At 46.3% G+C, this 12759-nt stretch overlaps 1 protein-coding gene and 1 long non-coding RNA gene across 7 annotated transcripts in view; one reads left to right on the top strand and one right to left on the bottom strand.

Moving 5' to 3' along the window:
- PDZD2 (PDZ domain containing 2) overlaps nt 1-12759 on the bottom strand; it is a 230729-nt gene that overhangs the window by 69850 nt on the left and 148120 nt on the right. For all 6 annotated transcript variants that reach the window (XM_083702529.1, XM_083702530.1, XM_083702534.1 and 3 more), the window contains one exon: nt 5127-5577. In XM_083702529.1, the coding sequence (XP_083558655.1) occupies nt 5127-5577 (451 nt within the window). The remainder of the gene's footprint in view (nt 1-5126; nt 5578-12759) is intronic.
- The window catches only part of LOC310827222, a 324002-nt gene that overhangs the window by 250415 nt on the left and 60828 nt on the right, over nt 1-12759 (top strand). The gene's annotated exons all lie outside the window — the stretch shown is intronic.

Below are 12759 nucleotides of genomic sequence, written 5' to 3'. Positions count from 1 at the left end.
AGCAATGGCAAACCTAGACAGCTGCTTAAAAAGCAGAGACATCACCTTGCCAACAAAGGTCTGTATAGTTAAAGCAATGGTTTTCCCAGTAGTGATGTATGGAAGTGAGAGCTGGACCATAAAGAAGACTGATCGCCGAAGAATGGATGCTTTTGAATTATGGTGCTGGAAGAGACTCTTAAGAGTCCCATGGACTGCAAGAAGATCAAACCTCTCCATTCTGAAGGAAATCAGCCCTGAGTGCTCACTGGAAGGACAGATCCTGAAGCTGAGGCTCCAATACTTTGGCCACCTCATGAGAAGAGAAGACTTCCTGGAAAAGACCCTGATGTTGGGAAAGATGGAGGGCACAAGGAGAAGGGGATGGCAGAGGACGAGATGGTTGGACAGTGTTCTCAAAGCTACCACTATGAGTCTGACCAAACTGCAGGAGGCAGTGGAAGACAGGAATGCCTGGCATGCTCTGGTCCATGGGGTCACGAAGAGTCGGACACGACTAAATGACTAAACAACATGGCGTGGAAAGCATCACCGCTGAGCTATGGGCCATCCCTTTCATGTTGGTTAGGCCTTCCCTACCAGGTGCATAGGAAAGAGCTGTTCTCCTCCTTGCATATATGTAACAGAGGATGGCCTGCAGGCACATGGTGCCATTGTACTACTTAAGCTAAGGAGGCCTGGCCTTTTAAGAAACCTGGATGGGAAGCCATCTGGGAGCCATATGTGAGCTGCTCTGCAGATCAAGAGCAGGATATTTCTATTTATCATAGAAGCAACTTGCTTAACACAATGTCCGTAGTTTCCTCTAGGCTTGATTTCAGAACTAAGCTGGGAAACGTGGGTGTGAAATATCTTCACAGTTCATCGGGGGCACCAAAAATACAAACACCTAATAAGCCTGTAGTCTCCCAGTTGGTTCCCCATGGCGGGCAATTTCCTCACACGATAAAGAGGCAATGATCTGTGAAAGTGGATTAGGTGATAAATAATTGCGCCGTTTCAAATCTTCAGGTTAATCGGGTGCATCTGCAATTATCTGGTGAACTGTGTTCATGTGTGAATTCAGCCTTTAAATGGGTTTCTAAGACGTCCAGGATCAAACTGTCAGTCAGTCATTCCAGCATTTAGGAATAAGAAAATTAATCCATCACAGCCAAAATATGACAGTTTTGAATCCTTGGGGAAAGAAAATAGGCTATTAAAGAACACACAAACCCGGGAAAGCTTCCATTTCTCTTTCTTCCCTTTTATTGATCCCCTATATTTTTCTAAAACTGGTGTTAAAATGAATTCCTTAATGCAACGGTGTACTATTTCAACACATTTTTGTAGATTGAACCCTGAGCACTAAACAATAGAAGGGGGCTTTGATCATAATACCTTATTGTTAAAATTACTACAAGCAAGTATAATGGCATGAGAGACCACTAGAAGAAGAAGGAGGAGGAGGAGGAGGAGAGGAGGAGGAGGAGGAGAAGGAGGAGGAGGAGGAGGAGGAGGAGGTGGAGGAGGAGAAGAGTTTGGCTTTGATGAGGTGAGTGGAGCTGAGAGACTTCAAAGAAGTGTGACTGGCCCAAGGTCACCCAGCAGCTACATGTGGAGGAGCGGGGAAGCGAACCCGGTTTATCAGATTACGAGTCTACCGCTCTTAACCACTACATCACACTAGAACAACTGGCAAAGTCTCCACTGTCAAATCTCTGGGCAATCCCTCATCAACAAAGAGTAAGAGTAAGGGCCAATTCACACAATACATTCTTAGGTGCGTACTTAAGACAATTGAAGTGCACAACCTATAAAAGTAAGGTGTGAACATAGTGAGCATGCATCATTCAAGTACACTCAGAAGCGAGTGGCACAGATTGGGTGTTTTCGTACTCTTCTATCCTTGCAGACATCATGTGAGCAGCTAGGTTCTTTCAAGCAAGTGGAAGGTGACTTCATTAGGGAAGGCTGCCTCACATTTTAAGATCCCACTTCATAGAATCATAGAATTGTGGAACTGGAAGGGACCCTGAGGAATATGCAGGTGTCCCATACGGGGATCAAAACTACATCCATTGCATTATCAGGACCACGCTCTAATCAATCTATCCAGGCATTCAAGAAAGAGGCAGTGAAGTTGTCTTTTGCAGGTGGGGGTCAATGGCAGTTCATATTTCCTCTCACACCACAGAGCCAAGAAAAAAATTCAAGGTGGGGTAGGAAGGTAGTTAAAGTACCATAAAATAAATAAATTATGGAGCCAATGTGTTGAACCAAGTGCTGAGCCAAGATTCAGCCCGGGACTTCAGAGAGCTGAGTTTGACTCCCACGCAGCCACAAAGTCCTCCTGGTAACCTTGGGCCAATCACGGTATCTCCCAGGGTCAAAGAGAGGGTTAAAAAAAGGAAGGGAGAACTCCCTGAGCAACCTGGAGGATACAAATGGTATTCTAAAGATCAGAGATGGGGACGCCCTATAGACATTGTTGGATTCCAACTCCAATGAGCCCACATGGCATGATCTGGGGTGGTGGGAGTTGTTGTCCAACAACTGCAGAGCCACTGGTCACCCACATCCTTGATGTCAATATTCAGGTGTGTTTATCTCTCTTTAGTATACTTCACAGAATCCAGGGATTAGGATTTAACATTAAGAAAGGTTTCAGGACCAAGATGTTGTATGAGCCCGGGGAGGGGGGGGAATTCTTTTTTTTTAAAAAAAAAAGCTCAATCCAGCTGGTGGTGTTTCCAAATGACTCTTAAAAACAAAGGGTGGTTGCATTAGTTCAGGTGCTTGCAATGGCTTGATAGAATGTTTAAAGACTTTGCCAAGGAAATTATGTCAGCAGCTAGGCTGCTGATATAGATAGTTCCCTGGAGCTCATTTCTGTTCGCAGGCAGCAATAACACGAGTTTTTCAGCTCATCATCTGCAAGGCCTATTTCGTGCCTCTGCATTCGGCAGCCCTTTAATCATCGAGACTCGCCAGGCTTCATGTCCCCAGCAGGTTCCCCTTCTCCTGTTATGCATGGAAAACAAATAAACTCCGCTTGCTTTCATTGAGGGAACGAAATAATGGGGGAAACAGTTTGAAGTCAGAACTCCAATAAAAAGCCGGGCAGGTCCAGATAGCTCTAATTGAGGATTGTGGAGCAACTACATCAGTATTTCTGATCTCTACAATGTAGAGGTATAGGGGACTGAAGCCTATGCTGACCCCCTGACCTGTAGGAAAGGGGTGTGGGCTGGGCAGGGTCCCAAGGACCAAAAAAGAGAGGCACAGACGACTGCATATGGCCTCTAGGCTTGAAGTTCCCCATCACTGCCTCAAATGCCTTCACATGGGGTGGTTGCTGTTGCTGGGATACCGATTCCTTGCAAAGGGCTGCATAAATTTCAGCCAGGGGCCACACTTGGCCTCCGGTTGCCCACCTTCTGAAGTTAATGTCTAGTTATGGCTCAGGACCGCAATACCTCAAGGACCGCCTCTCTCCATATGAAACTACCTGGACCCTCTGAGGGTGAAAAGTCCATGAAAAGTCCGGAGGATGGCCACACAAGTACGGGCATTTTCTGCAGTGGCTCCCTGCTTATGGAATGCTGTTGCCTTCATTATACATATTTTAAAGGTAAAGGTAAAGGTACCCCTGCCCGTACGGGCCAGTCGTGACCGACTCTAGGGTTCCGCGCTCATCTCGCTCAAGAGGCCGGGAGCCGGCGCCGTCCGAAGACACTTCCGGGTCACGTGGCTAGCGTGACGAAGCTGCAACTGGCAAGCCAGCACCAGTGCCGCACATGGAAACGCAGTTTACCTTCCCGCGGGAGCGGTACCTATTTATCTACTAGCACTTTGACGTGCTTTCGAACTGCTAGGTGGGCAGGAGCTGGGACCGAACGACGGGAGCTCACCCCGCCGCAGGGATTTGAACCGCCGACCTTACGATCAGCAAGTCCTAGGCACTGAGGTTTTACCCACAGTGCCACCCGCGTCCCGAGTATACATATTTTAGGTGACAGGAAAAGGCTTTCCTCTTTAACTAAGCCTTTGGATGATTAACATCCAATGCCCTTTTAAATATGTTGTGGGAGGGGGATTTATTGGTTTGTTATTGTTCTTATTTTTATTATGTATGTTGTGTTTTCTTTATACAGTCATACCTTGGTTCTCGAACGCCTTGTGACTCGAACATTTTGGCTCCCTAATGTTGCCAACCCGGAAGTAAGTATTCCGGTTTGTGAACTTTTCTTGGAAGCCGAATGTCTCACATGGCTTCAGATTGAGTGCAGGAAGCTCCTGCAGCCAACTGGAAGCCGCCCCTTGGTTTTCGAAAGTCAAATGGACTTCCGGAACGGATTCTGTTCAAGAACCAAGGTACGGCTGTACTGTAATTTCTGTTACTATAAAGCACCAAAGCTGCAGCAAGCAAAGGCTCTAGCAGCTCAGTCAGCTGCTTGTGGCTGGAAAGCTAAACAGGAAGTTTGTGACTGTTGCCATGGAAACAAAGGGGCAGTCCATTCTGTACTGAGCACCGGGTGTTAGCTCAGTGTGTGTGTCATATGACCTGTACTGGAAGTACATGGGTGGAGTTTATTCTTACTGCTGTGGAGTGCAGACATGTTTCTCTGTACTGATGTAAAAGACAGAAATAAAAGATGTAAATAGATTTCTGTCTGCTTCTTTCCCCTCCCTGGGGGACACCAAAGGGGAGAGAGGAAGAACGGTGTGTTCCTCTCACACATCTGAGAAGAATCGCCGAGACCTCGCCTGCTTATCAGCAGAATGGCGCAGCGGGGAGGTCGCCAAGGAATATCTGCCGGTGCCTACGCTGTGGCACATTCCTCTGACCAGGCAGAATTCCAACATGCTGTGAAGCAGCCTGAGATCTACAGGTATATGGTGGTATACACATATAAATAATAATAATGATAATAACAATAACAATAATAATAATAATAATAATAATAGAAGAGACAGAAGGGAAGAAGGTCACAACGTAAGCTTTGTGCTCTGTAGACAATCTACCTGAACCATAATTCCAATGGAAACTGCTTTGTTATTGAACCACCTATGCTTCTGGTTGGTTTGTTTTCAATTAAGGTGACACCAGCAGCAAGAAAAATGGGGAATTAAAAATTATTTACCTGCAGCGACAGTTCACTTGAGGTTAGGTCTAGAATCCCTCCGTCTGAAAGGCGGGAGCGGTATTGCCCTGCTGGAAACGGCGAGTCAGCTTTTTGAAGTCGCTCCTCCAGTTTGCTTTCTGTGCTGGATGCCTCGGGGTGCAACCCATCCATTTCCATAAGGGTGCAATGTCCGTTTCCCTGCTCAGTCCTGGAGCTGCCTTTGCCGCTTTTGTTGCCTTTGCTTTCCTTGCCCCCAGGAGGAGTTCTGGTGATGACACCAAACTTTCTAGTCCTTTTGCCATTTTGGGCTGTCTTCCCGCTGGGCTCCGAGGTAGGCCGGGCTTTGGGTTCGTTGCTGCTGCTGTTGCTGTTGTTGCCGTTTGAGGGAGGAAGAGGGGCCTTGCGCTTGATGCGACGCAACATGATCAGGTAGATGAAGCCGCCATTCCAGCACTGGTCAGCAAGGTAGCTGCAAGAAATGAAGGAGATGCATGCATTAAAAACACCCTGTTGCAAAATGCTGTGTGTTAAGCTCTCATCAAAGTCCTTTATGTTGGAGGGAATGTCAACAGAGGTTCATATTTCCTTATGTGGTGAGAATGTAAGCCTGTGCAATTATTTTGGGAAATGGTCTTTGAAGAAGTCTCTTCTGTCACAAGACAAGATGATACAACCTGACGAAAGGCCTGCTTTATTAAATCTGTTTATAGATGACCATAATAATTAACTGCTTAAGGACCAACTAACCCTTTCCACATCTGCAGCTAAAAATATATTTACACAATATTGGAAAACAGCTACTAACATACGTACCGTAATGTTCTGTGGCAGGCATAGGCAAACTCCGGCCCTCCAGATGTTTGGGACTACAATTCCCATCATCCCTAGCTAACAGGACGAAGTGGTCAAGGATGATGGGAATTGTAGTCCCAAACATCCGGAGTTTGCCTATGCCTGTTCTATGGCATTGGGTGAGATGCTCTATGGTCATGGAATGTAAATCTGATGGAAAGACAAAATCATTGGACTCAAACTAAGGGTGCTGGGAGTTAGGCTTACAGCAAAGCCTTGGAAAACTAACACTGCAGCGCTTTTTGAAGACAGCACAATGAAGCTTGTATATTAAATCTCACCTCCAGTCATTAGATGCCCGGGTGCCAATTGGTTTATCATAATGCTTTTCTGTCTTATCGCCTCAGCTGCTTGGTCAATAAAATGAGATAGTAATAATACAGGCCTATTTTACAGGGTTGTTATAAGGTTTGCAAAGCTAATGTTTGTGAAGCACTTTGAGCTCTTAGGGAAAGTGTTGTGCAAAATCTAAATATAATTTCTAAGACTTATTTGCCTAATTGGGGAAGTAGGTTCCTATAACAGTGCTTATCTGCTCAGAGAACCTGAGGCTTGTGTAAAATGTTGAATTCTCTGGCTACCTGTAGACTCCCCAATCTGCACATTCCATTTGCTCAGCCCATGGTAATCCAGGTTTTAAGAGTTCTGTGAATAACATCAGAGACGTGCTCCTGCATGCAATCAATTTCTATGAAAGATTTAAACATGTTGACACCACGGAACAAATGAGATCCCCTGAACAGCATTAAGTAGGACCGAAGCTGTATCACTTCAGGCAAAGAAAATCCCAGCAGATCTTAACAGGCAGGAGGAAGCCAAGGTGTTGAAAGAGAATGGGTGGTATGGCCCTTGTGAAGAGCCTAAACACCAGGTATGGGGGACCTTTGGCCCTCCAGGTGCTGCTGAACTACAACTCCCATCAGCCTCAGCAAGCATGGTCAAGGCTGGTAGGAGTTGTAGTTCAACAATATGGAGAATCCGTAGTTTCCCACCCCTGCTAGTTGCAGTGCTAAAGCAATAGGAACATGCAAAGCTGTGTTACAGGCCACATCTGCACTATATATTTAAAGCGGTACCATACCTCTTTAAATAGTTACCACTTCACCCAAAGAATCCTGGGAACTGTAGTGCTGAAAGTTGTTTGGAGGCCTCCTATTCTGCTGATAGAACTTCAGTTCCCAGAGTTCCCTGGGAAGAGGGATTGATTGTTCCCACTTGAGAAATTGAAACTTGTAACTTTATGCATGCAAAGCAGGCATTCCAGCCCAGAACTATGGTTCCTCCACTAAAATGACGTTTGTTTGTTTTTCTTACAAATCAAGCCATATATAAAATGTATCTATCATCTATCTATCTATCTATCTATCTATCTATCTATCTATCATCTATCTAATTTCTATACTGCCCTGCACCTGAGGATCACAGGGCAGTTTAGAATATAAAAATACATAAGACAGATACAAGCAAAAACAATGCTCCCCCTCAAAAAAAACATACAGTTAAATAGACCATAAGTTAAAGGTTCATTAGGTCCAGTCATGGCCGACTCTGGGGTTGCAGCGCTCATCTCGCTTTATTGGCCGAGGGAGCCGGCGTACAGCTTCTGGGTCATGTGGCCAGCATGACTAAGCCGCTTCTGGCAAACCAGAGCAGTGCATGGAAACGCCGTTTACCTTCCCGCCGGAGCGGTACCTATTTATCTACTTGAACTTTGACGTGCTTTCGAACTGCTAGGTTGGCAGGAGCAGGGACCGAGCAACGGGAACTCACCCCGTCGCAGGGATTCAAACCGCCGACCTTCTGATTGGCAAGTCCTAGGCTCTGTGGTTTAACCCACAGTGCCACCCACGTCCAATAGACCATAGATTGTTTAATTAGCCAAAAGCCTGGGAGAAGAGGAATGATTTTGCCTGGCACCAAAAGATATGCAATGAAGGTGCCAGGCATGTCTCCCTGGGGAGAGCGTTCCACAAGCGGGGAGCCACTGCAGAAAAGACCCAGTCTTGTGCAACCACCCTGAGAGCAACAGCACTCTGCTAACCTGAAATCCCCAGCAACCTGCATTCTGAGACATCCAGCCTGCAGCGGTGCAGGTGGGACCCCATTGTGGCTATTATCCTCCAGGAGAAGGATGCTTCTCCACACTGCTTTCAGGTGCCCCTTCGCATCCCATTGACTTTTCCCGCCTGGTCAGGGCAAGAGACAGAGTTCCACGCACCCAACTCTCAGCGCAGCTGAGACTGGATGCCGCAGCGTCATGCAAACAGCGGCTGGATTCAATCAAGTCTCTGTTCCGTTCTGGCAGCCAGGAAGCCAAACAGGACCCCAAACCCCACTTTTGGCAGCTTGTAAAGTGCTTGAAACCAGCCAAGCTTTCAATGAATCTGGCCTCAGAGTATTCAGAGGGTTTTGTGTTTTATTTTTCAGTGTTTAAAATCCAAATACCATAAGGATTTCAGTTGGGGTTATACGGGAATTTGCTACGCGGTTCACTCTGTATATGTTCCTCTCATTATTAACTTGGAAGCCCCAGGCTCTCATGGAAAGCTATTTATTTTTCAGTGCTGCTTTCATATTTCAAGGCGGGCTTTTTTTTTGTTTTTGTTTTTGGGGGTGGGGAAGAAATGAAATATTATTGCTAACCAGATTTCAGTTGAGCTGAGATATTGAAAACAGAAACTGCAATCACTGCTGTAGAACTGGAATATTCACTTCAGTTGGCGATGGGTGGATTCAATTAAAATCCTTGACATTAAGAAGCTGGTAACTGATTCCACTTAACCAACCAGTTCTTAGTACTTCTGAGTCACTATGCTAAATCATTACACCACAGATTCTCTCGCATTTCTGCAGTTGGTCTCATTAGTACAGTATTTCAACAGTACTCAGGTGGTTCTCTGAATGTAGCTACGATGGGATTGGGCACATGTAGCCTTCAGCCCCAACCGAAAGAGAGAGGGGAAACCCCAAACCAACCAATGAGGGCTTAGCATGCTCAAGGTCATGGACGGGTTGGCTGTAGAGGAATGGTGGGAGGAACCTGCTGGGGAACCCCCAGGGGAAGAAGGTTCAGTGCCCAGGGATTGGTGGTGGGACAATAAAGAGGGCATTGAGGGAGAAGACTGGGGAGAGGAATTGTCGGAAGCTGAAGAGGTAACAAGACTTAGTGAGCTGGGAGAATCTGTGGCAGAGAGAAGTCCGGAAGCAGGGGAAACAGCTGAAGCAGGAGAGGAGGGAGGGCAAGAGGCAGAGATGAATCCATCCTACTCCCTTGACCTCTAATTTGGAACTACTCTGGGACTAAACTTGTCCATGTAGCATCACACCATACAGATGGATTTATATCTTTCACCCCAGCCCTAAGATAGGCCATGAGAAGCCCTGGACTGGATGAAAGTAAGCACAAAGATAGTCTCGTGTGTGTGTGTGTGTGTGTGTGTGTGTGTGTGTGTTGACTATAGGTTGGAGGGACAGTTCCCCTGCTTGCCCTAATGCACTTGTGTCTGCTAGTCTTTTCACACACAAATCCATTTCTGGTTTCTGTTCTCCCCGCCCCCATCTTTCTTCAGTTTAATTTGCGGGGGAGACTCATTGGTCTTGTCAAACAACTGGGACCTCGGTGATCTACTGTGATCACCCAGAGTTCAACCGGTCTACCTTTCACCTACCTCTCCCTTAAGGGGGCTGTGGACAGCCCAGATCACCTCCTCACCATGACATCATCAGTAATGGCCCTTGAGCTTGAACAAAGCATACAGATGGTACCCTGTGACTGCAAGGAGAGTCATACTCTGAGCTCATCCTTCATCCCACTATTAGTAAGCACATTAGCTCTGTCATATTTCAGGTGAGGCAGGATAATCGGCCTGAGTGGTATTCTGCTGCTTCTTCTGCTTCTTCCACCCACGCACAGCTCCAAACCACATCAGATGCAGCAAATGCAGAGTTCACATCCAGCACCCTCTGGCTGGGCTTTAGGGAGGCAAGATGACCATATTTGAGGCTCTGCTACCCAGAGCGTTTCTGTATTGTGGTATCCTAGGAGAAGCTATGCAAGCCATCTAATTCATGGTGCAACATGAAGCAACTGGCTCGGAATAGCATGGAGTATTTGACAGCCATGTATGGCGCTGACTGGAAACACAGATCAAACATGATATTCAAACTCTGCATTTACTGAAGTATCCCTGCAGGGAGGGAGAGTGGGGCCCTGAGCTCAGTTCCAAAAACAGCACTGCCCACCCCCTTGGAAGCTGTCCTTCTATACATCCGACACCATCCCTTGGCTGATACAATCTACATGCACTTTCGTCGAAAGTAGGGTGGTCAAACAGGAAAAAAATTACTGGGTGTTCGATGACACCCATCCCTGTGGGTGTTTTGCAAAGGGTGGAGGGAGGGACATAATGGCAGACCCAAGTAATTTTGCCCCAAAGAACTGTTAAAATAAAGTGGCAGGCATGTAATTAATTCTCCGGTGTCCCTTCACACCGCTTGTGTCATAGGGCTTGCGTTTCAATCCCATGCACCAGGTCCCATCAAAACTTCAGTGACACATTGGGCTAGAATGTTCTTCGCAAAGCAATTATTGTACAGTACAACGCAAGGCTATTACTGCCTCTCCTCCATTCCACCCCTGGATCCCTTAGGACATCAGGCAGCTGAGTCCCCTCAATATTCAGGGGGCATTCGGCTCCACCCTGGCTTCTTGCGGCATTGTGCAATTTCAGAGTGTCATATGGCATCATGTGCGTGATATCAGGGCATCGTATGACATCTCGCAGCATCAACACAGGCCCCCTCAATCCTCTTAAGAAGATGGCACCTCTGCCTTAGTGCAATTTTATAGGCTATGGAGGATTGAAATAAATGCACTGACATGTGCAATCAGAAAGGGAGGTTTCTGTTATGGTACATCAGACTATTTGTACCATTCCCTTTATTAATGATGCTCCTGCTATGAATGTTGTTGGTTATGCAGCCAAAACGGCACTGCCTGTGCACAAGATGGAGGAATCAACAGGCTCAGCGGAATCCCCCAGTTTGCAGAAGTAAAGAAATAAAACATTTTGGGAACTCCCCAAATCAGCATGAAGTAGACAGAATGCTGATAAATTCCTCTTGCATCATCAAAAGAGGGAACAGATGTGCGTAAAATTTATATGCATACGTAGAAACTAACAAACGATTGTTATAATTTAAATAGAAATACAATATAACTCACCTCTCCCTGCTTATGATTCTGTAACTTTAACCTGCATTCAGAACAGAGAGTCATTCAAAGGACTCCTTCAAACAGAGGACTCCCCTCCATAAAATCACCCTATCAAGGAGTTACTTTTCAGCAGAGAGAGTCAGCCTTCGTAAGGAAGATCCTCGTCTCCTTGATCAGTCACACTCCTTGGCATCTTCAACTCAACTCTTAGCTAAGGCGTCCATTGTGATGGTAGCACACAGTTTGGTTTATTAATGAGGACATCTGTCTCCCACCCATGGCACTACAGTTAACATAAGGCCTCTGAAGATCAAGCCCTGAAAGGAAGATCTCATCAGACAAACTGGGACATATTCAGAAGGCAAAAAAGTTATATTAAGCTCCTGTTTGGGGGCATTGTGCCACAACGCGAACATCAATCAGTTCGACTCAGCCAACCCTCCCCGTTCCCTTAAAAAAATCACTGCACAGTCCAGACTGCCACTGTCGCACATCTCTCAGCTGTACTCATTTAATTGAAGGCTTTCAGGGTGGCTTCAAATAGTAATTTTAGTTGTCAGGCAGCTAAGTGCTTTAATTAGTCATTTAATCTAATAAATTCTTGCCTCCTCTTTCAGTTGCCATAAGGCTGGAAACTAGAAAAAGGTATCACAAACCTGTAAACTGCACTCCACACCCCTCCAATTAAAACAACCGCATCTCCACAGCAGACACTGATCTACTCTGCAAACCCCAAATCAGTTTTTGATTTGAAATGCCCCCACCCGCATCAAACTATGGAAAAGGCAGTTCCGAGACTTCACCGAGAATTGAAGAATCCTAGCCCCTCAGGTAATTCCAATTCCCATGTCTCTACATCTTCTCAGAGAGAGAAATTGTAAAAGCTGCTGAAAGTTAGCTGTAGTAAGGGGCCAACTAGATGGGGCCTGGGAGACTAATTAAAATGTAATAATTAGCAGCCCTGTGCAGCTGTCAGAAAGATCAGGGAAGTGGCACTTTGGGCAAGGACGATCAACCCCTTTCTTCCCTTGCCCTCTCCCCCGTCTAAGTGACCCCCAACTCGCTTATAAAAGAAAAGGAGGGGGGAAGATGTGTGCCTTCTTCCACAGTGCTTTCAACTGAGGATCTTATCCAGTCTGCAATTTAGAGAAGGCACAGGGGCATACAGTATTTCTCTTCCCTCTCTCTTGCCCTGTTTCGATCACATTTGTGCATGCCTTTCAGGATGCAGGGCCGGCCCAAGCATTAGGCAGAGTGAGGCGGCTGCCTAAAGTGGCTACAAAATGCTGGAAGATAGAACCATGTGAGTGACGTGACCTGTTCTGTGCCCCCCTCTAAACTAGCCCCCAGTCCTTAAGTGAAGGACTGGGTAGAAGTAGGAGTCAACTGCCAGTTCGGTTAGCTTCAGGACATGAATGAGAGGGGATGACCTCTGCCTCAGGCAGCAAAATGAATTGGGCAGGCCCTGAATTGGTTTATCGTACACCACCAAATAACTGTAACTGTGAACCAGCTGAATGGAGCTGTGTACAAGGTAGGCATGCCAAAGCCATACACCCTTTCACTTTTTAAAAAGAACCACCT

The sequence above is a fragment of the Podarcis gaigeae genome, assembly GCF_964106915.1.
Source record: "Podarcis gaigeae genome assembly, chromosome: 11".
In the NCBI taxonomy this organism is placed as follows: Eukaryota; Metazoa; Chordata; class Lepidosauria; order Squamata; family Lacertidae; genus Podarcis; species Podarcis gaigeae.
Note: the sequence above shows the minus strand (reverse complement) of the source record. Positions and strands in the feature narration are given on the sequence as shown.